This window comes from Camelus ferus, chromosome 17 (assembly GCF_009834535.1).
Source record: "Camelus ferus isolate YT-003-E chromosome 17, BCGSAC_Cfer_1.0, whole genome shotgun sequence".
Lineage (NCBI taxonomy): Eukaryota > Metazoa > Chordata > Mammalia > Artiodactyla > Camelidae > Camelus > Camelus ferus.
This window is the reverse complement of record NC_045712.1, coordinates 28,937,833-28,963,411: the sequence shown is the minus strand read 5'-3', so window position 1 is coordinate 28,963,411 and position 25,579 is coordinate 28,937,833. Positions and strand designations below refer to the sequence as shown.

The 25,579-nt window shown below is 47.9% G+C and overlaps 2 protein-coding genes across 9 annotated transcripts in view; one reads left to right on the top strand and one right to left on the bottom strand.

Moving 5' to 3' along the window:
• Positions 1-15,802, bottom strand: part of XPC (XPC complex subunit, DNA damage recognition and repair factor) — a 29,713-nt gene extending 13,911 nt beyond the window's left edge. For 3 of the 8 annotated variants that reach the window (XR_004312198.1, XM_032458731.1, XM_032458732.1), the window contains exons 1-7: positions 15,636-15,802; positions 9,114-9,309; positions 7,117-7,235; positions 4,598-4,721; positions 3,588-3,672; positions 2,534-2,691; positions 2,004-2,124 (exon numbers count right to left, since the gene is read on the bottom strand). Coding sequence is in view for 7 of the 8 variants with exons in the window: in XM_032458731.1 (XP_032314622.1) it covers positions 2,004-2,124; positions 2,534-2,691; positions 3,588-3,672; positions 4,598-4,721; positions 7,117-7,235; positions 9,114-9,309; positions 15,636-15,738 (906 nt within the window). In the remaining variant the exon portion in view is untranslated. The remainder of the gene's footprint in view (positions 1-2,003; positions 2,125-2,533; positions 2,692-3,587; positions 3,673-4,597; positions 4,722-7,116; positions 7,236-9,113; positions 9,310-15,635) is intronic. The other 5 variants (XM_032458727.1, XM_032458726.1, XM_032458729.1 and 2 more) reach the window with 5 other exon arrangements.
• A 131-nt stretch (positions 15,803-15,933) lies between these two features.
• On the top strand, positions 15,934-25,549 carry LSM3 (LSM3 homolog, U6 small nuclear RNA and mRNA degradation associated). The gene is made up of 4 exons (XM_006180081.3): positions 15,934-16,059; positions 18,222-18,332; positions 20,533-20,628; positions 25,144-25,549. The coding sequence occupies exons 1-4, from the start codon at positions 16,039-16,041 to the stop codon at positions 25,222-25,224; spliced, it is 309 nt and encodes a 102-aa protein (XP_006180143.1). The 5' UTR covers positions 15,934-16,038; the 3' UTR covers positions 25,225-25,549.
• Positions 25,550-25,579: the final 30 nt, after the last annotated feature.

The following is a 25,579-nucleotide window of genomic DNA, read 5'->3' as shown; positions in this document are numbered from 1 at the left end:
ACATTTGTGCATCAAAGGACTTTATCACAAAAGTAAAAAGACAACCTATAGAATGGAAGAAAATATTTGCAAAGCATGTATCTGACAGGTGTCTAGTATCCAAAATACGTAAGGAACCCTTACAACTCAGACAGAGAATCTATTTAAAAAAATAGGCAAAGGACTCAAACAGACATTTTCCCAAAGATAAACAAACGGCCAACAGGCACATGAAAAGATGCTGACCATTGTGAGTCATCAGGGAAATGCAGATCAAAAACACCACGAGATAATGAGATACCACTTCCTACCTGTCAGGATGACTATGATCCAAAAAAAAAAAAAAAACAAAACAAAAAAAAAAAAAACCAGGGAAAATAACCAGTGAGGACCTGGAGAAACTGGAACCCTTGTACATTGCTGGTGGGAATGTAAGATGGTGCAGCTGCTGCAGAAAACAGCCTGGCAGCTCCTCAAAAAGTGAAACAGAGTCGCCACAGGAGCTGGCAACTCTACTGCTAGGTAAGTACCCAAAAGAACTCAAAACAAGTACCCAAATGAATAGGTGTTCACACACGTTTACGGCAGTGCTTTTCACAGCACTCAAAGAGCGGAAACCCGCCTAGATGCCCATCCAGGTGAACGGGTAAAAGGAGTGTGGTCCATCCCGACGACGGCGTAGCATTCAGCCACAAAGGGAATGAGGTCCTGACACAGGCTGCAAACGTGAACAGAACTTTAAAACACGCTGAGAGAGAAGCCAGACACAAGAGGTCACGTGCACTGTCCCTCTGCTGGGGATGCCAAAATCCAGAGGCTGCAGCCCCTTCTACAGAACGGCAGCTTTCAGCCGGCCCTCCAGCCCGCACGCCCTGCATCTGCGGATGCAGCCAACCGCGGGCGGACGTCCGCCTGGCAGTCGGCTGAATCCTCGAACATGGGACCTGCAGATCAGAAGAGCCAGCTGTGCTGTGTGATTTCCTTTATATGAACATCCAGAGCATGCAGCTCCATGGAGACAGAACGCAGACACCTGGGGTGGGAGGAGGAGGTCGAGTGGGGAATAACTTTAACAGGTACGGGGTTTTCTTCTGGGGGAGTAAAAATGTTTTGAAAATAGAAGTGGTGGTTGCACACACTATAAATGCACCAAAAGTCACTGAATTGTTCACTTTAAAAAAAAACTTTTTTTGTTGTTTAATAAAACCTCACAAATAAGTCAAACATATATGCGCACAGACGCAGAGGAGCGGGTCTGGGAGGACAACACTGAAATACTACTTTTCTCCGGGTGGGTCCGACAGCACAGTCACCGGCAGGGCCGGCTGTATCCGACTTCTCAAGTCAAATCAGAAGAGAAGCAAAGATGCCAGGCGGCTGGCCTTTAGAGATAAAAAAGCCTCTCTTTCCCTGAACAAGCAGAACCTGAGGTGCAGATGCAAGGATATGCAGTCGCAGGAATCTTCCAGGGATAAACTGCATTTCTACCTCCTCCTGCTTTGTTCAGAGGCTTCCTCGAGGGCATTTTAAACACGTGACAAACCCTGTCTGCACATAAGCCCTTCACCCTGACTCTTACAGGACGGAGCCTTCCTCCCGGCACGGCCGCCCACCAGTGTCACTGCCCAACCTGGGAGGTTAGGAGACACTTTCTAAAGGATTTCAGCAGCCAGTTTGAAAGAACATTTCCTTGGGACCTTTAAACAAGTTTTCTATAGTTGATGGAAACAACTCTAGGGCACCTGACCCCCAAATTAAGTGCTTTAACACACCCGGACACCGAGTTACAGACAGGTGAGAGTGCAGACTTGTGGCTCACACGCTGGTCCCAATCCTGACTCCAGAGCTCACCACCTGAACGACCCTGAGAAAGCGAATTAGCTTCTCAGAGCTGCAGTGCCTGTTTTTATGAGAACTGAGTACAGAAACACACGTTAACAACTGCACCGGTATCCGGGACGTGACTGCGGCGCCACTAGCTAACAGTACCGACGAAAACAGTGCTGCTGGGAGGAGTCACTCACATGGACCAGTTCTTCAGCATTTTTTGCCGAGTAAATAGCAAATCTCCTTTCCAATGTCGTCTGCAGGTCATCTTGTTCATTGGTTGAAAGGTCCTCGTTAATTGTAAATGTTCCAATGAACCTGGAGAGAAAGCAGGCGTCCCCTGGTCTCAGAGGTCACGGCCAAGAGGAACTCTCATCTTCTACAGCCAAAACTCAGAGCAGGGGGTCTCAGGAGTCCCTCTTCCCGGCCTGTCTGCTAACCCCTAACTCATCACTGAAGACCCAGCTCAGACCCCACCCAGGGTCTCAGCCCCCGCTGAGGTAAGCGCTGGCTTGTGGGCCCAGCACACATCTTCCAGGACAGGTGTCACACCACGGCAGTGACCTCGGGTCTCTGTCTCCCCGACCAGCCCGCAGTTCTTCCTGGGCAGAGATCACGTGCCCACAGCCCAGCACAAGGTCCCCTCAGGGAGGGTCTGACAAGTGACCTGCACCCAGCCCGAGACGCTAACCCTCACCAGGCTCCGCGAGACAGGCGGAGGCCCTACCATTTCACCAGGTTTGACAGGTAGCCCGTGTCCACATCCTGAGGCGGCACTCTGGTGAAGCGCACGGGGGTGATGGAGAGGCCGATGGCGCGCAGGTCGGGCTGGTTGCAGATGCTGTTCCGATAGAAGCCATTCGCCAGCAGACACAGAAGGTGAACCTGGGAAGAGGGAAAAGGCTGAGGACCAGAGGAATTTTGCCACCAAATTCAAGGCCGTTCGTGGACAGGAAGTATTTGCTGTCACTTCCACATACGAGAGGTGAACACACTAACACTGCCGTTTCCCAAGACTCTGTCTTTCACCCCCTCTTCTCCCCACATTCTCCTCCCCTCAAAAAAACACTCACACCTCAGAGCTGCAAATTACAGGCTTCTTTCTTCTTAAGAGGCCTTGGCTTTTAGAGATACGTCCTGAAGGATTTATGGATGAAATGTTACAAAGCCTGGGGTTTGCTCAAAAAAATCAGGAGAGAACAGAGTGGGGGAGAGCTGCTGTTGGCGGTGGGGGGATAGGCTGTCTGCACCCCCCAGCTGTGCCTGAGCCCAGCCCCCTCTACTGCAGACCCCACCTGTTCCCACGTCTGAGCCCAGCCTCTCCCCAAGCCTCCTGCAGTGACCTCGGCTGTCTGCCCTCCTCACATGCAGCTTTGACATCATTTCCCCTCGAGGTGGGTCCCTTCCCACCTGCTTACAGCCTGCCTACTTCAGTCCACGGCCCACCCCTCCCTCGCTTAAGCTTCAAGTCTTGGCATCACGGTCATCCTTCCCTTTCTTTTGCCTCCAACACCAAGAGATAAGAGAAGCAGGGCTGGTGCAGTGCCCACGGAACCCTGGCGCTGCGGGCGGGGTCTCCTCCATCCGTCCCACCGCTGAGCTCTCTCTAGCCGCCTGCTGCCCGTCAGAGGACGCCACTGTCTTCCCTCCCTCACTCTCCACGGGGTCCAGGGCACACTGCCCCCTACACGCAGGCCGCCAGGGCTGTCCCACCATCCCCCCAGAACTCACAGGACTCACGACAAAGAGGACACATCCCAACTCTCCCTCCCGGCCCCTACCTTGTGCGTGTCTTCGTGGACCTCCTTACTGAAACGTTTCATCAGCCTCCGAAGATGCATCTCAAATTCCATTTTCAGCTTTTCACTGCAACACGGGGGACAAATCCGAGGAAGAGGTGGGAGACTGAAGCCTGACCCCACCCCGTCAACGCTGTTCGGCTGTGGGGACCCGGGACCCCACAGGCCGTGCCGCTCAGCCAGACCTGCTCCATCTCGCCAGCAAACTGGCTTAGCACACAGCCCACCCCGCCCGCCCGCCCCCCAACCCGCACCCTTCACGCCTCGCGGACGTGCTTCAGGTCCCACCCTCCGGGACGTCTTCCCGGAGCACCCGACCTCCGCTCCTCAGCACCCCTCCCTCTGAGAAGTCAGCACGCTCATTTGCAGGACCCTGTCCTGGTGGAAGATCTTGCGGGTCTGTGCACCAGGCATCCGGACGAAAACCTGATGCTGCTGGAATGACTCCCGCTTCTCCCCACTTCGTGCCTAATAACCTGCCCGTCACACAGGGGGGCTGAGCAACCAGTTAGCACCCGCAGATCCGCTCCAGACCACCAAGCCTACGGAGGCCACAGAGCTGCCAGGGGCCCTGGGAAGGAGTGGGGGTCCCCTATCACGGTGGAGGCTGCCGTAGTCCTGTGGGGGCTGTGGTGGGAAAAGCGGGGGGGTTGAGCCTGCCTGACTGGGAGGGATTCAGATCTCGCCTCACCCGCTCACGGCTGAGTGACTCCTGAAATGTTGCTTAACCCCTCCAGCTCCTCATTCACCTGCTGTCCTAAACATTAAGTGAAACATGGCCAACCTGCGGGGCCCCAGGCACGCCTCCTGGCCTGGCCGGACACAAGGTTCCTCCTTCAGGTCCCAGAGGGGAGCCAGGGGCTCCCTCACCCAGGTCCTGACAACCCTGACACCCAGCCCGGGTCTCCTCCATGTTTCTCCAAAGTTGTCACCACGCAGCAGCTGCTGCTGATCATACGTGACAGGACTCCAGAGGCCAGCCTTGATCTTACCTCCTTTCCCTTGCTTTCACTTGCTCCGGTGTTTCAATTTCTATCTCCACTGGCTTCACAGGCAGAGCGGATTTAGAGAAGGCTGTGTTTTCCCCCACATCGCCTGGCCCAGGCTCACCAAGTTCTACCAACAGTAATTTTGCAAGTCAATAATTATCATTATTACAGGTACTGTACTGAACAACACTGAGTTCTGCTGGGCTGGAGGACGTGAAGAGTGGACGTGAGGTAGGAAACTGCAGGGACCAGTACTCCTGCCACGCTGAGTACCCAGAAATCACCAGACACTGCTCTTACATTTACTTGTCTCGTGTAACCTGCACAAGAACCCAAAGAAACAGTCCTAGAGGGAACAATCTAAGGCACAGAGACAGTGAGATTAATTAGATACAGACTCCTAGTATCAAGGAGCTGATGTGCATGTGTGTTCTAGCAGACTTATTCTTTATCCAAAAAAAAAAAAAAAAAAAACCAGCCAAACGAGAACAATTCCCTGTTCTCTGTGTGACTACAGTCATGCTCCTGACGACCTGCTCTGTAGAGAAGCACGACTTGGGTGTCTCCCAGCTCAAACGTAAACTTGGTCACAACACGGAAGGCATCTTTTCCATCTCTTTACCTTCTACGTGGCTTGTAAACACTAGTTGAAATAAATTAAGTTTGCTGACCTGGATGTAACTGAACTTCATTAGCAAAGGTCCTTTCAGAGCAGCTCTGGGCCTAGAAGCAATGACAGCCCATTGGCAGTGAGCATACCCGTGCCAAAATCTTGGTGTCTATGGACCAGTTCCTACTAATGAGCCAGGCCTTCTTGGAGAAAAAAGGGCGGATTCCAGGTCCAAAGCAAGGAAAGTAAAGGGAGATCCTGGAATATCTATTGTGCCAGGACAAAAACATTCTCAGAAGCTAATGACATTATGTCAAAAGGACACAGCAGGGTAGCCAGCCTCAAGGGGCTCCTGCCAGCCAAATGGGGGACAGTCTGAAGGTCAGAAAGTACAATGATGGTAATGGATTACAAGTCTGAATTTCTAAGCCTGCAGTGATACTCGAAATAAACGAACAAGTAAGTCCAATTCTCCAGAGGGAGGGCTGTTCTTCAAAGACCACAGCCAGCCGACAACACACATGGAGGGCCAGAACCAGGACACGGCCGCTCTGCAGCGCTCAGTGTGATAGCCTCGGACTCAGTCAAGACCATCGACGCGCTAAAACCAGCAAGAAAGAAGTGACCAGGCAGCAGGACACTCACAGAACCACAGCCCAACCGAGATGGTAACTTACAAGAGGACAGCGCACCTTAACACGGGTACCAATGGGTGGTGCCACAGACACGGCCAAACTGAGCATCTCCAGCAGGACAGCCTGACGTGAGGTGCCTCTTAATGGATGCAACGTGAACTAGAACGTGTTCTTGACGCAAAAAGGTTTAATCTAAATGCAACCAAGTCTTTGCAAATGCAAGGACTTACCTCAGTTTCTAAGAAATCCAGGGGACACTGAAACAAGTTTACCACCACCGTGAGATGTCTGATTTTTCACCAGACAAAACCAGAACGAGACATTCTACAAGAGGCCAGGACTCCGCAGAAAGGAAAAAGCACTGCTAAGAAATGCCAAAAAGGGTGGTGGGCGGGGTCCCTGCTCTAGATTAGAGACCCAACAGAGAACCAAACACCTGGATTAGATCCTGCACTGGGGGAGAGAAAGATAAAAAAACAGCCACGGAGGATGGTTTTATAACAATTAAGGACTTAATATTCATCCTCAGGTGCGACAATGGTGTTTCATAACGCGGGAGAATGTCCTCCTCTTAGGAGACGCACCTGCAGGATTTCAGGTGGGAGTCAGGACGGCTGTGACCTTCCCTCACCAGGCTCCACCACGCATGTTTCTAGAGACAAAGATATGCTCGATGCGCCGCCATGGTGAGTCCGTGGGTCCAGGTGAAGAGTGCAGGGACGACATTTTCTATTTCTTTGTAGGTTTGAACATTTCCGAAGTAAAAGGCGGGGCAGAAGCCAAGCCAGGCAGAAGGAATCGGGGACGGTGACACTGGTTATTGTGAGGACAGGATGCACTAGGCCCATCACATTTGCAAAGTTTCTTTCCCACAACATCCTGGAGCCCACACGGTGCCCAGCTCACAGTAAGCGTCCACTGTTTACTGAAGGTCAGCAATGAAAAGGCGGAGTTCCGCTCCCACCCAGCTGTGTGAGCCGCAAAGCTGGGCTCTGGTCCAGGTCTAAGTTCTCTCAAAGCCTGGGCCCTCTCTACGGGATGACGTGGCCTGTGTCTCATGATCCCCTCTACTGCGGCCGCCAGGAAGAGACCACACAGCCTTCCTTGGAAACCCGGCCGTGAATTTTGCCTTACATCAGAGCAAGTCCCTACTGCAACCGTACCCTTGTCTTATTAGAGTCACACGGAAGTGACAGGACTGTGGTAAGTGATGTGACTCCAGACAGAATCAAACAGAAAATGGGGCCAACTTTCTGACAACAGAGGAAGACGCTTACCTTCCACCTCCTCCCAGTCATCTTCACTCTCCTCCTCGTCGTCCGCCTCGCAGCCACCTCGGTCCACGGCAGCCTCTTTCCTAGGACGCCGAGCCTTCTTGCGGGCACTTGGGAAGCCCCTGTGTGAAGGGCACAGGAAGGAAGACGAAGGCTCAGACATCCTAGGCTACAGCTAAGCTAAACAGACCTTTAAGGACTCCTCCTCCTATTTACTGAGAATCTGCGGCACCTCGTGGAAGATGGTCTGCGAGGTCTGAGCCTCATTTCCTCCATCAGCACAGGCCTCAAGTTCCCAGCGGGATGTGTGCTGATCATGGATCTAACACCAGGCGTGCTGTCAAAGCGGGAGGAATATGGTGAACCTACAACCTAGAGCCGAGTGAAGGGAAACAGCTGTGTCTGCAAACGTGCGCAGAAAGTCAGAAGAAACTGCGATGAGAATGTGAGTCCCAGAAGTAAAAGCGGTGAAGTCTGGGTGCCCACGTGTGCAGCTGGACGCCAGAAAGAGGAGGAGGGAACTCATGTCTGCTGATCCTCCCATGAGCCAACGCAGAAGACTCCTTCCCCACCTTTGAGGCTGAAGCTGGTACAATTCTAACTTCAAGGTGAATGGGGATGTGGCTACACACAGGTGCGTCATACATAAGCACAGGGGCATCTGGCTGGGCTGGGAGACGCTGGGTAGCCGAGCAGGGAGCTAAATGCTGGCTCAAGACTACATGGTTGCTAATGTGTAATACACTTCTGCAAATTCACACAAAGTGTGTTTAGAGTACTGAGTTACTTCTAGTTTTTGGGAGACTTGACACATGGTATCCAGTGAGAATATCATCCAAGATTTTAGCACAGACATTTATAATAATCAAGTTTCAGGCTTCAGCTCTAAAAATACACATACTCCCTTTTTAGCCTGCCACTTTCTCTCAACACCATAGAAACAAAACTTCTCCCAGAGAATAAAGGTAGCAGAAATGTCAACTCTCAGCTGAGAGGCGGAGGGGGACCAGTTTCCCCCGGCAGCATCCTGGTCTACCTACAGGTGGATCTCCCTGCGGAAATGATTCAACTAGCGGGGAGAGGCACTGGGAGCAGCAAGCTCAGAGGCCTCTTAGGCAAAGTCTCAGGCAGAAGAAGAGACGGACAGGGCGGAAAATCCACGAGCCTTCTCGTGCTCCCTCCTGCTGCTGCCCTGGCCTGCACCACCTTCCGACACTGGAAGAGCCGACACTAAGAGTGAGGGTTTATTTCTGTAGCAAAGAAGCAACGACTGCCCCTGCGTTTGTCCCTCCTCCCCGCTGCCCCCGACGTCCCCCGGAGGCCGATGACCCAGCGTTCACCGCTCACCACACGTTACTATGTTCACTCACTGCGAGAGGCCCTGCCCTAGATGCCCCGGGGCACACAGAAACGTGGTCCCAGCCCTGAGAGCCACAGGGCACACGGCATGGACACAAGCAAGTGCAGCACAAGGCAGGTAAGTCACACTCCTAAGAGATGCAGCAAGAAATCAGAGGAGGAAGAGGGGGAAGAGCCAATTAAGCCTGTGGCGCAGATGACGAGTGCTCTGCATCTTCCAGGTGGAAGGAAGGGAGGTCCAGCCGGGCTGGAGTTGAGGCACCCGAGGAGAGCGGGGGGAGGGGCAGCTGGAAGGGCAGGGAAACGCCCTGTGCACATAATGTCTCTGTGCAGCAGACATAGCACTGGGCCAGGCGTCAGAAGACCTAGGTCCCAGCCTGGTTCCTGCCACCACCTAGCTGTGTAACATGAATAGATCACTTTCTGCAAGCAGCTGTCCTCATCTGGGGAGTCTGGGAGGTGAGCTGTATCATCAGCAAGACTCTCCCCAGCTCTCACTAGTGGCCTGAGCTCTGCCTAGAAGAGTATAAGGCTCCCATCTTGTCCACGGACCCTAGAGACAGGCAGAAAGAGCAGGTCGTATCAGTCGCGCCTCCCTGACGGGAGCAATCAAGACCTGGTCGGGTTTCTGGCCGTCTCACCTGGAATCCTGCCCATCACTGAGGGCTTCGTCCTTTACGACCTTGGGGCCTTCAGATGTGACAGTCATTCTGGCCACCTTCTTCCTCGCTGGCCCATCTGCTGGGCCCCCAGAGCCACCGCAGCCTCTCTTCCTCCTTCCTCGGGACACTTCTGACGGAAGGCTCTTCTTGAGAGGTTTCTCCTCTTCAAAGACACCTAGACGGCCACGTGGAACAAGAGAGGGGGGACAGCGGGAAAGGGGGAGACACCGTGGGTTCGCAGGCCATGAGAAGGCCTCTTCTGTGACCTCCCTCCAAGCCACATCCCTGTCACCAGTTCACACCCCAGGTTTGCTCAGCAACCAGCTTTCCGCCTCTTCCCACCTCGAGTCTGGTCTACACTCTACAGCCTTCCTCCCTCAGCATTTTATTTTACTCCCCCTAACGTCACAGGGACAGCACCACGTGACCCGTAAAACCTAACCGGCGAACCTTACACTTCAGCTCATATCCAGCAAGGAAAACGCACTGATTCATTAACACCTTGTTTGTTTATTACCGGCCAAGACTATTTATTCTAGGGATAAGCCACTCCTACTAAGTGAGATGTTCCCAGTTCGCAAACAAGTCTTAAGTTTCCAGTTTTACCACAACTTTATGTCCACTAGTCTATGTTTCTGCCATCTTGCAAAACCAGACTCTGCTCAAACCACACACTTTATGAAACCTTTCCAATTGACCCAAATGGCACTTGCATACCAACCGTCCCAGCAAGCTTAGGGTTGGAATAAGTTAGTAGTAATTTAAAAATAACTTCATTTTCTTAAAACAATTATTGTTTCTTTTTTGTTGTTGCCAAAGGGAAACACAAAAAAGGCAGAAGCTGTTGGCTTTTGTTAAAGTAGGGTATCTGAAGCGTGGTCTCTATGTTTTTAAAATTTTGTTATCGAAGCGTAGTTGGTTTATGATGTTAGTTGCAAGTGTACAGCAAAGTGACTCAGTTTACATATTCATTCATGTGTGTATTTTCTTTTCAGATTCTTTTCCATTATGTTACTATAAGAAATTAAATACAGTTCCCTGTGCTGTACAGTAGGTCCTTGTTGTTTATCTATTTTACATATAGTAATGTCTATCTGCTAGTCCCAAACTCCTGACTTATCTATGTTAACATGTAACTATATTAATATTTTGTATATTTTTATAATGCATAATAGTATGTCAGAGGAAGACATTTTTCTATTTTACAAATATATTCATGCAAATTATCTTGAATCTGAAATAAATGACCTTCTTTTGCCTCTGCATACTCTACTTCAATTAACTTTGGAAAACAAAAATGCTCTAGCCTTTATTGAGGTTCCAAAAGGAGCTGCAATATTAATCCAAAATACCAAATTAACTCATTCCTCTCACTTATGGTTTGTCCTGCTGACTCTCTGGGTAGGTATTTACATCCCCCAAGAACATAACTTTGCATGGGGGGAAAACCCTCTCCCTTTTGATCTAAATAAAATCATAACTTAATTTTAGTGCATTTCACATTTGTCCAGTGCTAGTTAAAATTGCTGATTCAGTTGTTTCTTTAAAATGTTTTATAGAAGAAATTTATGCATCTCATGTTTTAAATATTTTAATGAAAACATAAAATATTTCAAAATTAGTTATTTAGAATCTGGAAATAGATTTCTTATTTCAAGGCCAGAAGTTGCTTAACGGTTTAGGACCTGACAGTCTGAGAAGGGCGCCCTTAAAATCAGGATTTCTAGATCTTACAATGGTTTTTTTAGCCCTCTGCTAAAACGGATGCTAAATGTGTCACTTTTACTAATCTAAAACTACAGCTGTGTATTTCTGAGCTTTGAAAAGAGTTAGGAGTTAAAATAGGAGTTAAAAGTGGGAACCAGAGAAGCAAACTGTGAATCCAAAAAATGTTCATAGTATCATTCATATTATCATATTCATAATATCCAAAATTTTAAAAATCTGAATGTCCAACCACGAGGTAACTATTAATTATGGTACAGTCACACAACGATATGTAATTCAGTCATCTCTGGAGACAAAGGAAAATCATATACGATAAAATGCTGCGAATGCAGTTTTTTTTACAGTGTAGTTTCTACTGCACAAAAAACACAGACTGGAAGGAAACATTATGATCAAACAGTGGTTACTTATGGGTGGTGGACGTAAGCATGAAATTTTCTTTTCTTTATTCTTTGCTGTGTTTTTTTTTTTTTCTTTTGGTCCCAGAAAAATCAAGAGGCTATTATCCAGCTATTCCGTACTAACGGAAACAAAAAGGCAGCTGGGGTAGCAATACTTGTATCAGACAAAGTAGACTATAAAGCACAGCCTGTAACAAAAGGCAAAGAAGGACGTGATATAATGACAAAAGCATCCATACAAGACGATAAACCACTCATAAACATACATGCCCCTAATACAGGAGCCCCTAAATATATAAAGCAAGTATTAACAGAAGTAAAGGGAAAGGCTGACAGCAGCACAATAGTGGGGGACTTTTACCACCACGCTTGCATCACTGGACAGGTCACCTGGACAGAAAATCAGTAAGAAAACACAGGAGACCAGATGGACGTAACAGATGCCTGCAGCACATTCCATCCACAAACAGCAGGATACACGTGCGAGTGCACACGGAACACCCTCTAGGATAGATCACATGCTGGCCACAAAACAAGTCTCAACAAATTCAAGAAGATTAAAAATATATCAAGCACCTTTTCCAACAACAACAACAGTATGAAACAAGAAATCAATTACACAAAGAAAAATGGAAAAAACACAAACACATGGGGACTAAACAAGATACTACTAAAAAAAAAAAACCAATGGAATAATGACGAGATCAAAGAGGAAATCAGAAAATACCTTAAGACAGTGAAAATAAAAGCACAATTCTCCCAAATCTGCAGGACGCAGCCAAAGCAGCTCCAGGAGGGAAGCTTCCAGCAATACAGGCCCACCTTGACGAACAAGAAAAATCCCAAACAAACAACCTAACCTACCACCTAAAGGAATTACAAACAAAGCCCAAAGTCATCAGAAGGAAGGAAATAATAAAGATCAGAGCGGAGATAAATAAAGACAAAAAAAAAAAGTCAATGAAACCAAGAGCTGGTTTTTTAAAAGATAAACAGAATTGGCAAGCCTTTAGCCAGGCTCATCAACGAAAAAAGAGAGAGGATCCAAATAAACAAAATCAGAAATGAAAGAAGATAAAATTGGTATCACAGAAATAAAAACAGTCACAAGTAAATGCTATGAACGGTCATGTACCAGCAAGTTGGACGTCCAGAAGAAATGGATACGCTCCCTAGGAACAAGCACTCTTCCAAGGCTGAATGAGGAGGAAACATAATCTGAACAGACTGATCACTAGCATTAGAATTGAATCAGTAATAAAAAGAAAACTCCCAACAAGCAAAGTCCACAACCGGTGACTTCACGGGGGAGCCCCACCAAACGTGTAAGAGGTAACCCCCTCCTTCTCAAGCTATGCCGAAAACCTGAAGAGGAGGGGTCGCTCCTAAACCCATCCTGTGAGGCTGGCATCACCGTGGTACCAAAACCAGACAGGCACACTGCAAAAAAGGAAATCACAGGCCAATATCCCTGATGAACTCAGACGCGAACCAAACTCGACCATGCATAACAAGGATCACACGCCATGATGAAGCGAGATGTACTCCCAGGACGCAGTGATGGTTCAGCACCTGCAACTCACACGGACGAGAGAAAGGGCGACCACCGTGCCAGTGGAGAGAGACAGCCTCTGCAGTAGGCAAGCGGTGCTGGGAGGACTGGACCGCTACATGGAGCAGAACGAAATCACATTTTCTCACACCACATATAAAAATAAACTCAAAATGGATCAACAACCTAAATGTAAGACCAGAACCACAGAACTCCTGGAAGGGAAGTATACTCTCTGACGTAGGTCTTAGCGATATTTTTTTGGATCTGTCTCCTCAAAGAGAAATAAAAACGTAACAAATCGAACCTAATTAAAGTCATCAACTTTTGCACAGTAAAGGAAAAAAAAGAAAAAAAGAAGCCATTTCCAGGACTCTCCAAGACCTAGAGCTACAGTATAGTCAGCCCTCATACTCCTGGTTCTGAATCTGCAGATTCAACCAACCTTGGATCGAACTTTGGTTGGATCTGCAGATTGGAACCCAGAGATGTGGACAGCTGGCTGTATTTCACTGTGTTATGTGAGGGACCTGAGCATCGGCGGATCTGGGTGTAGGCAGGAGTTCTGGAACCAATTCTCTGTGAATACCGAGGGGTGACTGTATGTCTAACCAGCCTCCTTGACCTTAACATGGTTATTTCAGCAGGGCATGAATTACCACTGTGGCTTGCTTGGCCATCTATTGATTTTACAAAAAAACACCTGCTTAAACGGCCAGCAGTATCTCATCACACTAAGAGTAAGATACATACTCCTTAGTTTGGTCTCCAAACGAAGGGCCCTGCCCACCTCGCCCCTCAATTCCTACCACTTGCCCCCTTGTACACTGTGCGCTGCCAGCTGGCCAAGCTCATTCCCTCTGAAGAGTCTTTCAACTTTCTGATTTCAACTCTCTTCCCCCAGAATTTCCTATGTGAGCCTCCTTCAGGACAGTCAGTAATTGACTCAGTCAGCCACGTCCTCACACACGCCTCCCGTGACCACTGCTTCTTCCCCATCCCCATGTCAGTTTCATTACAGCAACCTGTTCTGCCTTCTTCACAGCTCGTCACCTTGTGGATTTACTCTTCAGCTTATCTGCCCTACCTACCATTTCCCCCAAATTATAAGCATCATGAGAGCAGGGTCCTTGGCTGTCCTGTCCACCACTGTAATTCTAGTGTCTAGAACAGTGCCTGAAAACAGCAGGTGCTCAGGAAATATGTTGAGGGAGTTAATGAACTCCATCAATAAAGGCATGAGCACAGAGAATAAATATCCAGAAACAAGTGATGCCTTACTAGAAACAAGGAGATAATGTGGAAGACTATTTTCTCTGTTCCGAGCTGTTGGAAGCAGCCAAGTGTCCCCTTCATTTACATGCACTGAGATGCTGTTAAAACTACACCGAGGAGTCGCCAAATCAGTGTCACCTGCAAGCAAAACCACAACCAAACTGCTCCTCCACTGAACCGCAGCAAAGAGAGCAGCTCTCCCGGAAGCTGCCTTGGAAACTGGCTGCTAGCTGCACCGGCTCAGAGTCTGAGTGAAGCCCACGTTCACCCTTATCTTCGTTCAGGCTGAACTGGTATCAGGCCACCTGACCACCTAACCCAGGCCATGCCAGGAGCTTCCACAGCACCTCACTGAAGACTCACAGCCACCCTGCAAGTTAGTATGAGGCCCTGGGGAGGGCCACCTTACACAGGACACTCAGGGCGTGTCTGGGTTGAGATGTGGAGGAGTAGCAGTCAGCCGGGGCCAAAGCCACGGAAGGACATTCCAGGCAGAAGGCACATCAAAGGCAAAGGCTCAGCTGAGAAATAACATGTCGTGCCTGTGGGACAGAAAGGCGGCCAACGAGGCCGGTATCCGGCAAAGAAAAGAGCGCTGGTGCTAGGAGGCAAGGGGAGAGGTAGCAGCAGCCAGATCGTGTAGGGTCTTGCGGGCCGTGGTGAGGAATTTGGACTTTATGCCAAAGAGCAATGGGAAGCCACAGAGCGTTTGAAGTAGCGCAGCAAGATCTTGTTTGTTTATTTTTTTAAGTCACTTGCGCTGCAGCGTGCAGAACTCTTGTGGGGGGCGGAGGGAAGAAGAGAGACCAATGAACAGGCGACGGTAGTCGTTCAACCGAAAAGGGACGGTGGTTTGTTGGGGGATGTGGCCACGGAAATGAAGAGCAGTGGAAAGATTTGAGATAGAGCCCTGAGGGTGAGCTGGCAGGGCTCCCTGAAGGCTGGGAGGTGTGCGCGAAAGGAAGAGGAGGGGTTTGCTTTAACAAGTCGTGAGGGGCAGGTTTAAAGGGGAACCTCAAGAGTTGTGTTTTGCCCATAACAAGTGTAAGGAGCCTATTCCATGTCCACGTGGGGAAGTCAGGTGGGATGCGAATCCGGGGCGTGACGTGACATTTAGCTGAAGGTATTATTCTGGAGGCCAGCACACGACAGCACGCTTAAGTCCTGGTCCGCTCCTCTTGCGGGGACACAAAAGAACCGCGATGCCTTTCCCCCGTCCAGCCCTCCGCGTGTGCCAGGAGGCTGGACGTTCACCCTGCGGGCAACAGGGGGGCAGGAAAGAGACTGCTACGCAGGGGAGCGCGCGGCCCGGCTGGGCTCCGGCGGAAGCGCTCCGGGCGCGCCACTCCCGGCACGGAGGGCACGGCCCCGCGACGTCGTGGGGGACGGGGCAGCCGCACACCGCCCGCCTACCTCGGCCACCGCAACACCGCTTCCTCCGCGCTGCTGCCTCGCCCCCTCCTCCGGGAGGCCGGCCTCCCGCTCCCCGCCTGCCCCCTGCCCTCCTCCAGCCTCTCCCTAAGCCTGGCTCGGCCTCACTCTCACCCGCCTCCTTCTCCTCGCGCCGGGCTTTGCTCTTGCCCTTGGCCTTCCGGCCGCGCGGCTCGCGTCCCCGCGGCTGCCTGCCGGCCGTGCGCTTTCGAGCCATCTTGCCCGGGCAAAACTCGCAGCGCGAGTGACGCACCACGAGTGACGCACCACGCCGACCCGGGACACCGCCTGCGCGCTGACCCCTCCCCGAGGCGGGGCGCTGCCTGGCCACGCCTCCAGACAGACCCCGCCCCAACCTGCGCCCCGCCCCAGCCCCGAAGGACCAATGCAAACTGCAGGAAACTAGAAACCGCGAAACCGAATTTCTACTTCCGGGGCACTGCGTCCTCGCGCTTGCAGACACCGGAGGGGCTTTCGTGCTCTCGCGAGAGGCGGGAAAGGGCGCAGGGTTTGAAACATGGCGGACGACGTGGACCAGGTGAGTGTCTTTCAAAGAGCGCGCCCCGGAGTGGCTTTCCCTCACCCCTGTCTGACTCTGCCCGTCTTTGCGTCCCGGAGTTACTTTCTCCAAGCTCACGGGAAGGTGGCCAAGCATGCTCCTCTTTCCGGGTCATTACGGCCTTAAACTGCCTCTTGCTTAGCCGCGCTCCCTCCGAGTTTTGCCTCAGGCCCTGAGGTTTTTTTCTGTTCAAAGCTCGCCTGAGAACTAGTTCTTCCCCACTCTCGTCGCTTCCCTTCTCCTGCGTCTCACCTTTACCTGTAGGATGGGAATAATTATCCTTGCCTGCCTCACGGAACTGTTGGGATTCTGATAGAAAGCCTGACGATAAAGTTAAGGAGTTGTTATCATTACTGAGCGCAACAGTTAGTACACAGCAGGCACCAGCGACCATCGTCCTCCTGTGCTTGGACACCGTTCTGGACACCAGAGACACCGGCATTGACATACGTGGTCCCTGTCCCCACCTGGAGCTTATATTCGGGGGAGGACAGATAAAAAGTAAACATAAATATGTGCTACATACGGGAACTGTGATGTGATATGAAGGAAGCAAGCAGGAAGCTGGTATTCAGAATAACTAATAATCCTACAGGCTTTATCACCCTTTCTGCCTTCTTCCCAAAATTGTCTTCCTCAGATATCTTTGTGGATCAGGCCACAACTTCATCTTTCTACTGAAATCTCACCTCATCAAAGAGAACCTCTGTGGCCACCTACATAGTACAGCACTCTCCCAGTCTGCTTTTTCTTCGTAGCTTGTTATTTGTTCATATTAAGTATATGTCTGTCTCCCTCAACTGAAATATGAGTTCCTTAAGAGCAAGCGTTTTGTTTTGTTCGTTGTTCTGTCCTCGGGGTTTAGAACAATGTTGGAAACACTCAGCAAATATTTATGGACTGAATGCATGGGGTGATCCGGGAGGCTTTTTTGAAAAGGCAGTATTTAAAACTACAGAATGAAAAGGGTGGACAGTGGGCAGTAGAGCTCTGTCATGTGTATATTCTTAGAGTGCTCTGATTACTTACTTACATGCCTGTCCCCACTAGAATGAACTCCTTGAGGGCAGGGACTGACTTCTGTATCATTGTAATCTGCTAGTTGGTTAGCTGGTCCTTGACAAACACCTGTTGAACCGACCAGTTGAGGTCAGGATTTTTTTTTTTCCTCTCATCTGTCCTGTCACATTCACTCATCTTCCTCCACTGGCCTAATGTACTCACTGAAAAAGTTCTTTGTGATTAATCTTATCAACTCTTCCAACTTTGGTGTCTTCCTTCCATATCGACTTCACCCCTTCCATAAGGACCCCAGTCATCCTAGCCCTGATTTCTTTGGCAGTTGTATTTCTGACAGTTCTTTAATAGTAAAAACAGGAACCACTTATAGGTACTTTCTGTTTGCCAGATACTGTTTTAAATACATCAAATACATTAGCTCATTTAGTCCCCACAAAATCGTGAAGGAATACAGTGGCTTTCTCATTTTGTAAACAAGGAAACTGAGAGTTAGAAACGACATAATTTTTAATCCCAGTTCATTAGTGTCAGAGTCAGGCGTTGAACCCACATGGCCTGATTCCAAAGCCAAGGCTTTCAATCTGTATTCTATACTGCCTCCTAAATATATTCATCTAACTGGCCAGATGGCTCTCTAAGCTCACCCTGCATGTACTGAACCCATCATCCTCCCTTATACATTCATCTCTACTTAGCATTTTGACTAGTATGTGGTAGTGATTAAAGGAATGTTCTTCAGATTGCTAAATGATATATGAGATAAAGCCAAAGTCCCTGAGAAAGTGACTCCCTCTACCCTGAAATGGGGTCAGACAGTTTGGATTTGCAGTAACAGGGTACAGTCATGACTATTTTGTCACGTACATCACTCCTGTGTATGTATGTCAGCCCTCATTCATCTAGTACTTACTACATGCCAGGCACTGTCCTAAGCTTTCATATGCGGCATCTAAGCCTCATGGCAACAGTAGTAGGTGGGAATTGTTGTTAGCCACATTTTGCAGATTAGGAGACTGGGGCATGGAGAGGTTAAGTAACTCGCCCACAGTCACACAGGGTACTGATGGTTCAAACACTTCGCTCTCTAGTGCTGTTATTACTAAGCCTGTTTCTCTTATCAGCAACAAACTACCAACACTGTAGAAGAGCCCCTGGATCTCATCAGGCTCAGCCTGGATGAGCGAATCTATGTGAAAATGAGAAACGACAGAGAGCTTCGAGGCAGGTTACACGTGAGTATGTTTGTTAAATCACCTTGAAATCAGATGTTTCTTTGCCTTCCCTCCTTACCCCTCCTCCCTGCTTTGAAATGTAAAAAACTGTCCTCCATGAAGAGTGTTTTGAATGTAGACAAGAGGGAGGTGGAAAGTAACCCGTATTTCTAAAAGCCAAATACAACTGTGTTTTATTCATATTTTTAACATTTTTTCTCTTAACAAATGGTTTGTTTGTTAAAGAATATTTTTATTTCTTTCACTTTTTCCTTTCTGTTTATTTGTAAATGATACTAATTTGTTCTCCATTCTTAAGTTCTTTGAATTGTTGACATATATATAAATTTGTGTTCTGTTGTGAAAAATTTTAGACAGCACAGAAATACATGGAGTAAAAGGTGAAATCCATTTCTTCCATTGGGTCTATAATCTTTCAGCTCCTTTCTGTATACTTACACGCATATACATGATTATGTGTCTGTGTGTATGTATTTGCACTATATACATCACTTCTGAAAAATAAATGGGATCTTGCTATGCATTTTGGGAGCATCTTTTTCACTTAATCTTTCTTGGAAATCATTGATCATGGGTACACATAAATCTTTTTTTTAATGATTATGTAGAAATCTATATGGTAGTAGTGATATTTAGATTGTTCTCCATCTCTTGCTACTGTAAGTAATGCTACAATATGCATTTTTATACATTTTCCTTTGTGTATATCTGCAAATATTCTATAGGATCGGTCCCTTGAAGTGGTTCCTTTTGTTCGTAAAGAGGGTATACTAAAGGTTTTGCCTCTTTTTGATAACTTGTTACTTTCCTGAGTGTCTTGTTTCTACTACTGCCATTCTACCCTGAAGTGATTAAAAATAGCTAATTTTTATTGAGCATTAATTATATGCCAGGCACTATTATTTTCAATGTTTTGCATGTAATATTTCATTTAATCTTTATGTCATCCCTGTGGGGGCTGATACTAATTATCCCTGTTTTGCATTTGAAGAAGCTCAGGCTCAGAGAGGTGAAGTCACTTGCTGAAGGTAACACAGCCAGTTAAAGGGCCAGCACAGGAGCCTAGGCAGTCTGACCTCAGCCCTCTCTTAAGTGCTACAATTCCACCTAACATAAAACCTAAAAGTAAAGAACCTCCTGTGCTTTGAAAGGAAATAGGGACCTGGGGGACAGTGGTCTTAAAATTCAGAAAGGCAGAAGAACCCCAGGAGATGGAACAGCGGCAGCTTTGCAGAGAAAACCAGAACTGAGCTTAACTACACGGACCAGTGGCACACAGACAGACACGCTGGGACAGACGTGTTGTCTTAGCTCTTGGTGGTATCTCCTGCTTTCTGAGAGACTCGTTGCCTCTCTGTGAGTGCCCCAGCCTTTTGTTTGTTTTCTGGCCTCATCTGTGGATTTTCGCCCTTGTTCATGTGCTCTGCCGAGCAGTTCCTGTGTGGCTGAGGGGCTGCTTTTATTTTGATGTGAGCTGGTGGACCATTTAACAGTGGTTAGCAGTGCATGAGTGGGTTCTGAACAAGCCTCTCTCCCCCTCTGGAGGTTCACCTTTTAGTAAAATACAGGGGCTTTGGAGCTTGGATTGAGGACATCCCTAAATATCTGAGCTGCTGTGTTTATTGTTTGAGCACACAGGTGCCAAGCAGTCAGTTCTGGCTGGGTCATGAAGTGCAGGGTGCTGCTCTGCTTACTTTTGGTGTTTAGTTCAGGACAGGAAGGGTTGAAGGACAGTACCTTGTGCCTTTAGGAGCCTGCAGTGCCATCATCTTAGCAGTTAATTTTATTTCCTTTACTGTATCTTTCTTCTCATGCTGTTACAGATGGAATTGAAAGAAATACACTGAAAAGTGATGAACTAGCTTTTTTTCCCATGATTAAATATTATAAATATTTATGTGACTGCCTTGGATAACAAATAGGGTGGACACTTTAAAAATAACTTCAAATCATTTTGAGTAAACTCATTTTTCACCATAAAGGGTTCTGTATTTGTATCAGATCAATTAAGTTATCATTGGAAATGATCTGCAAAGAAACAGTGTATTTGCACAGCAGGACTATACTTTATTTGCACATAAAAATTTGTGGTATGATTATTGCATGTTGCTTATAATTGAACTATTGCATATTGTAATCCCTAGTCATCATTTCCTAATTTGCTTAGTGAATTTCTTGGTCCCTTCCCCTCCCCCTTCAGGCTTATGACCAGCATTTGAACATGATATTGGGAGACGTGGAAGAAACTGTGACAACAATAGAAATTGATGAGGAGACGTATGAAGAGATATACAAAGTAAGTCATGTATTTCTGTTCATCGCTTTTAAAATGTCATTTGTTCTCAGAATCCGACAGCTTAACACTTATTTATGGAAAGCTTGTCATGTTTTGGTACCTGTTCATGGACTCAGTAAAGTGTAGCAGTTAAAAGCAAATTGCTCTTTGCTTGGGGTCAGACACACAGTTTCCAGTGCTGGCTTGGCCACTTCCTTCCTGGGGTACGTTGTACAGGGCAGGACCTCTGCAGACTTAACTTTCTCATCGCTAAGCGGGCTACTGTCAGTTCCGCCATAGGGTTGCCAGGACCCAGTGAGACGCGGCCATGTCTAGTACGGAGCGGTGATTCTGGACGGTGCTGTTTTGTGTGGTGTGGATTTGATCTATCGATACCAGAAATAAAACAAATTTTGAAAATATTTATTAGCTCATTAAAAATAATAATAATCCTATGACATGTTGACATAAGTAACATTTTTATGAGTGGTAACTATATTTTCTAAAACAAAGTATTTCGTGAAAAGTGTCTTTATTTTACATTTTGCAAATTTCGTTACTGCCTGGCGTAGTTGGTGACGTCTAGATCGTCACATCTTCTGTTTGCATTTAATCTGTTGTGGTTGAAGAAAACCTGACCTCACACAAGTAGGTGGTTGGAAGAGGGAGGAGTATTTTTTCTGGAAACTTGCTTCTGATGCTACACCCGAACCACTCATAAGTGGGAGTTTCTTAAAGGCCAGTTGCAGTGTGGAAACTGAAACTGGATCAGTGAGCTTTCCACACTCCCATTAGATGCCGGTTCATTGGTCTCGCCTGCACTTGGAAAGGCTCCTTTATGCACGCCTGATTTTGTGACATTGAGCTCTGGTCATTTGGAAAATATTAGTTCACGGAATTATGCAGATCTTCCAAATATTGGCCCATTTCATTGCTCAGTATAACAAAAGAAAATCACCTTTGTTCAGTCTTTTTAAGTATTGGGAGGCCAGTCTCTGACTCTCCTAGAGCCTCGTGGTTTAAAATGTGGGCTCGGATTACAGGACTGCCTGGATTCCCATCTTGACTCCCTTGCTTACCAGCTATATAATTGTACCAGCCTGTCTGTGACTCAGTTCCCATCTATAAAGTGGGGGTGGTAGCAGGACCCACTTCATACAGCTGTTGAGGAATCACTGGGGGGCTCTGAGACCAGGCCTCAGATCGGGACAGGCACACAGCGAGTGTGCGTGTGGTGCCTCCGTGGGTTTTGTGGTTCTGCTCTATCCTGGCTCTCCTCCTCTTTTCACCCACTCCTGACACTTTGACTAGTTTTCATTCTCCCTGTGAACATGGGATTTTTTTTTTAAATTGGCAATTTTTTTCCTCAGATGTCATTTAATAACTACTCTTTGTTCAGCCTTCGGTCTGTAATAATAGTAGAGCATGAAAACTTGAGCTCTCGGTTAGCAGATCTGGGCTCAGATCCTGGCTGCTGGTGATCGGTTATCTGACCCTGGGCAGGCTCTGAAACTTTCTAAGCCTCAGGGACCTCGTCTCTAAAATGCTAATACAGTAATCGTGCCTTCCACCTGGATTGTAACAGGGTGCGCTGAACTTGGTGCTTGTGGAGCTGGCGGCAAGTGATTGATTGGTGGTCGTTACGGTTATGAGTGAGTCTCTCCAGCTTGTTTTCTTTTCTGAGCCTCACGCTCTCATTTCTGTCATGGATGAGAATCTGTGACTGTTACGTCAAACTCAGTACGTCTAAAACTAAACTCCTAGTGTTCTTCACCTTCAAAGCAAGGTCATTCTCAAGTCTGTTTCTTTTCATGATTTTCTCACTTATTTAGGCCATGGATCTCAGAATTTTACATAACAAGTCAGCCCGAAACTTACTGGCTTGAAAGCACACACTTTTATTAGCTCCCACTTTCTGTGGGCCAGGTGTCACCTGAAGGCTCGCCTAGGGAAGAAGGGTCTACTTTTGAGTTCACTCACGTGGTTGGCAGGATCATTTCCTCCAGGGTTTCCGGACTGAGAGCCGCAGTCCCTTCCCGCGTGAGCCTCTGTCGCCGGGTAGCTTGCTTCCTCAGACCCAGCAGGAGTTGGCCAGCGAGGTGTGACTGCCTCGTGTAGCCTGACCGTGACGGTGGCACCCCGTTTGTAGTATTTTCTTGGTTAGAAGCAAGGCACAAGCTTACCCACATCCGGGGGGGTGGGGACTGCACAAGGAGGTGATCACCAGGAGGCAGGGGTCGAGGGGTGATGCTCACAGAAGCTGCTTGCCTGAATCTCCAGGAAACTGTAGTTGAGTTAATAGAGAGTCATTTCAGATGAAGTGGTTTCTGTGCGGAACATGATGGGTGGAACTTGAGCTCAGAAATAGGACCACCGAGTAAGGGATTTGAGTGAAATATCTCAATTGTTTTGATGAGCACAGACTCCTTCACTAGACTTGCTGTGCTGAGACTAGACGCGCCTTTTGCATCTTACCGGAAGCCAGTCCTGCGACGTAGTAGACAGAAGATACGACACTTGTTTCTGAGAGTGTTTCTCAGTGTCCCTTGAACTAAGAGTGTTGGCAGCACCCTTGCACATGTTAGAAATGCAGGTTCATGGGCCACACCCCGACCTACTGAGGGAGGCTCTGGGCCTGGGACCAGGAAACAGCCTTAAGAGGCTGTGACACAGGTGATCCTGTGCACGTAAAACAGCTCCGCTGCCCTGAGAGTGCCGCCTGGGACAGGGCCGGACACGTCCCCAGGTGCCAGGGGCGTGCGCCTGTTCGGCGCACTAAATATGTAAGTATTATTTGAATTTAGTGTTAGGAGTTCTTTTATGTTAGTTCCATACCCAAGAAGCTCATAAAACATCGTTTTTACGTTTTAAAAGCATTATGAAAACACAGCTATTACTAATAGTTTCTTCCTGGCAGAGAGAGAGTTCTCTGTCAGACCCACGTGTGGCCGCCTGTGGTACGGATTCCTGTACACCAAAAAGGGTGGATTCGTGGCCATTGCCCCTCCCACCTCCCTTGTGCAGAGCAGGGATGACCGCCCTTTCAGGAAGGGAAGGCGTGGGAACATGGAGCAGTTACTGGTCCTTTGCGGGGATGCATCTCTGGGGAGGCCAGAGCGTTCCCTGTCCAGGTGGGAGAGGAAATCCCGGGGTTAGGTCAGGCGTGTCCCACGTGGTATTTGGGACATATTTACAGTAAAGAAATTATTTTTTGTTTATCTAGAATTCAAATTTAATGGGGCAACAACCTGTATGTTTATTTGCTAAATCTGGAGGCTGCCGAGCGTTCACAGAAACGCTCAAATTGCTTTTTTATCCAAGCAGTGGTTTCTCTGGCAATACAATTATTTTAAACCTTCGGACTTCAGAGGTTTCTGATCTGTTTATTTCCAGTCAGTTCTTTGGGCAGCAGCCTCGAAGCCCTTGTTGGACTGGCCTCGTGGGTGCCTTCGTTCCTTTAGCCCCTCCCCTCTGTCCCTCTCACACAGATTAATGCTGGCTGCCGTGGCCATTTGCTAGAGAATCTGGGTGGGAAGGCGATACCCTGAATCAGATCTTCTCCTCAGGGCTGAGTGTGTTCAACTGAGAAATTTTACTGGGCTTTTTCTCTCAAAGTTTTTTTTTTCCTGCTTAGCGTCCAGTTTGAGGTCTAAAAACAGGTGGCTTTTCTAACCTCATGAATTTCTTTTAACTGCTGCTTGAAAACCAGCTAGTTCTCACGTGAGCTCATCTTTCTTACTCTGCCTTGCCAAGTGCACCAGATTAACAGCAACACTGCTAACTGGCTTTTCCCAGCCTCTTCCCCCACAACTTATAGGTCTGGGACGTGTTTGGGCTTCTTTTCTAAGTCCTTGCAGGCAAGCCTCACCTAGTGTTTCACCAGGGGATAAGAAGATTTCAAATCTTCCACATCTGTTTCCTTGCTGCCTCGGGCTTGTCCCCTAGGCTAACGCAAAGGTACCCATTCCATACACAGAGAAGCAGCGTGGGAAGGCTCAGCACAGTGGAGTTTAATTCCACCCTCACAGCGGTCCTTCGTGAGGCTTTAGTTCAATGCGATAGCTTTCTTCTAGGTGCTCAGTCAGGGACCCAGGTTTCCTCCATCTTATGGCTCAGCCATCCCCATCGTTCTCCATAATCTGAGCCCATGGGGCGGGGATACCACAGAGGGGCATTCGTGGGCGATTTATGGGTCAGTCAGCACTTCTGTTCACTGGCCATTGGTCAAAACCCAGTCCATGGCGCTGCCTGGTCGGCAGGGAGCGTGAGAACGTAGCGGAGCCGGGTGCCAGGAGGAGGGCAGGAGGGGCTTGGTGGACAGCTGTAGTCTCCGCCCCAGTTGTGTTCTGGGGAAAGAAACAGTTAGTAGGTGGTTCTTTGTGCTACAAAGGTAAGTGATCAGATTTTCTAATTAATTTGTTTGTGTTATGGTGAATCTGTGTTTGGTTTTTTGTTTTCAAGTTTCTCTGTCAAAAAATAAATACTGCTACTACAAATTTGTATAAATGTGTTCTGTATTTTTTTTTCTTCTTCCAGTCAACAAAACGGAATATTCCGATGCTCTTTGTCCGGGGAGATGGTGTTGTGCTAGTTGCCCCACCTTTGAGAGTTGGCTGAAACAAAGAATTTGTCCTGTGTGGAAAATAGGAGACTTTGTATCATTGCCTCTTTAAATGTAGAAGACACTCAAAAGAGAACCTGCGTACATTTTGATATTAAGAAATGACCAAGAATTCTTCCACTCCTGAAATAAGTTGATTTGCAGATATCTAACAAATTCTTAAGCTAAGTGGCATTTTAATTTTTCTCCATCCCTTCTAATAAATGTGATCGCCAAGATGCAGAACTCTTTTTCAGGAGTTGATCTGCTCCATTGTTTTTTCAGACAATTTCTGGGTTTTTTTCTTTAAATTAAATTTGATGTTTCCTTTTTGATTTTTAATGCAGTCTCCTGTCTTGTGAATTCTTTAAT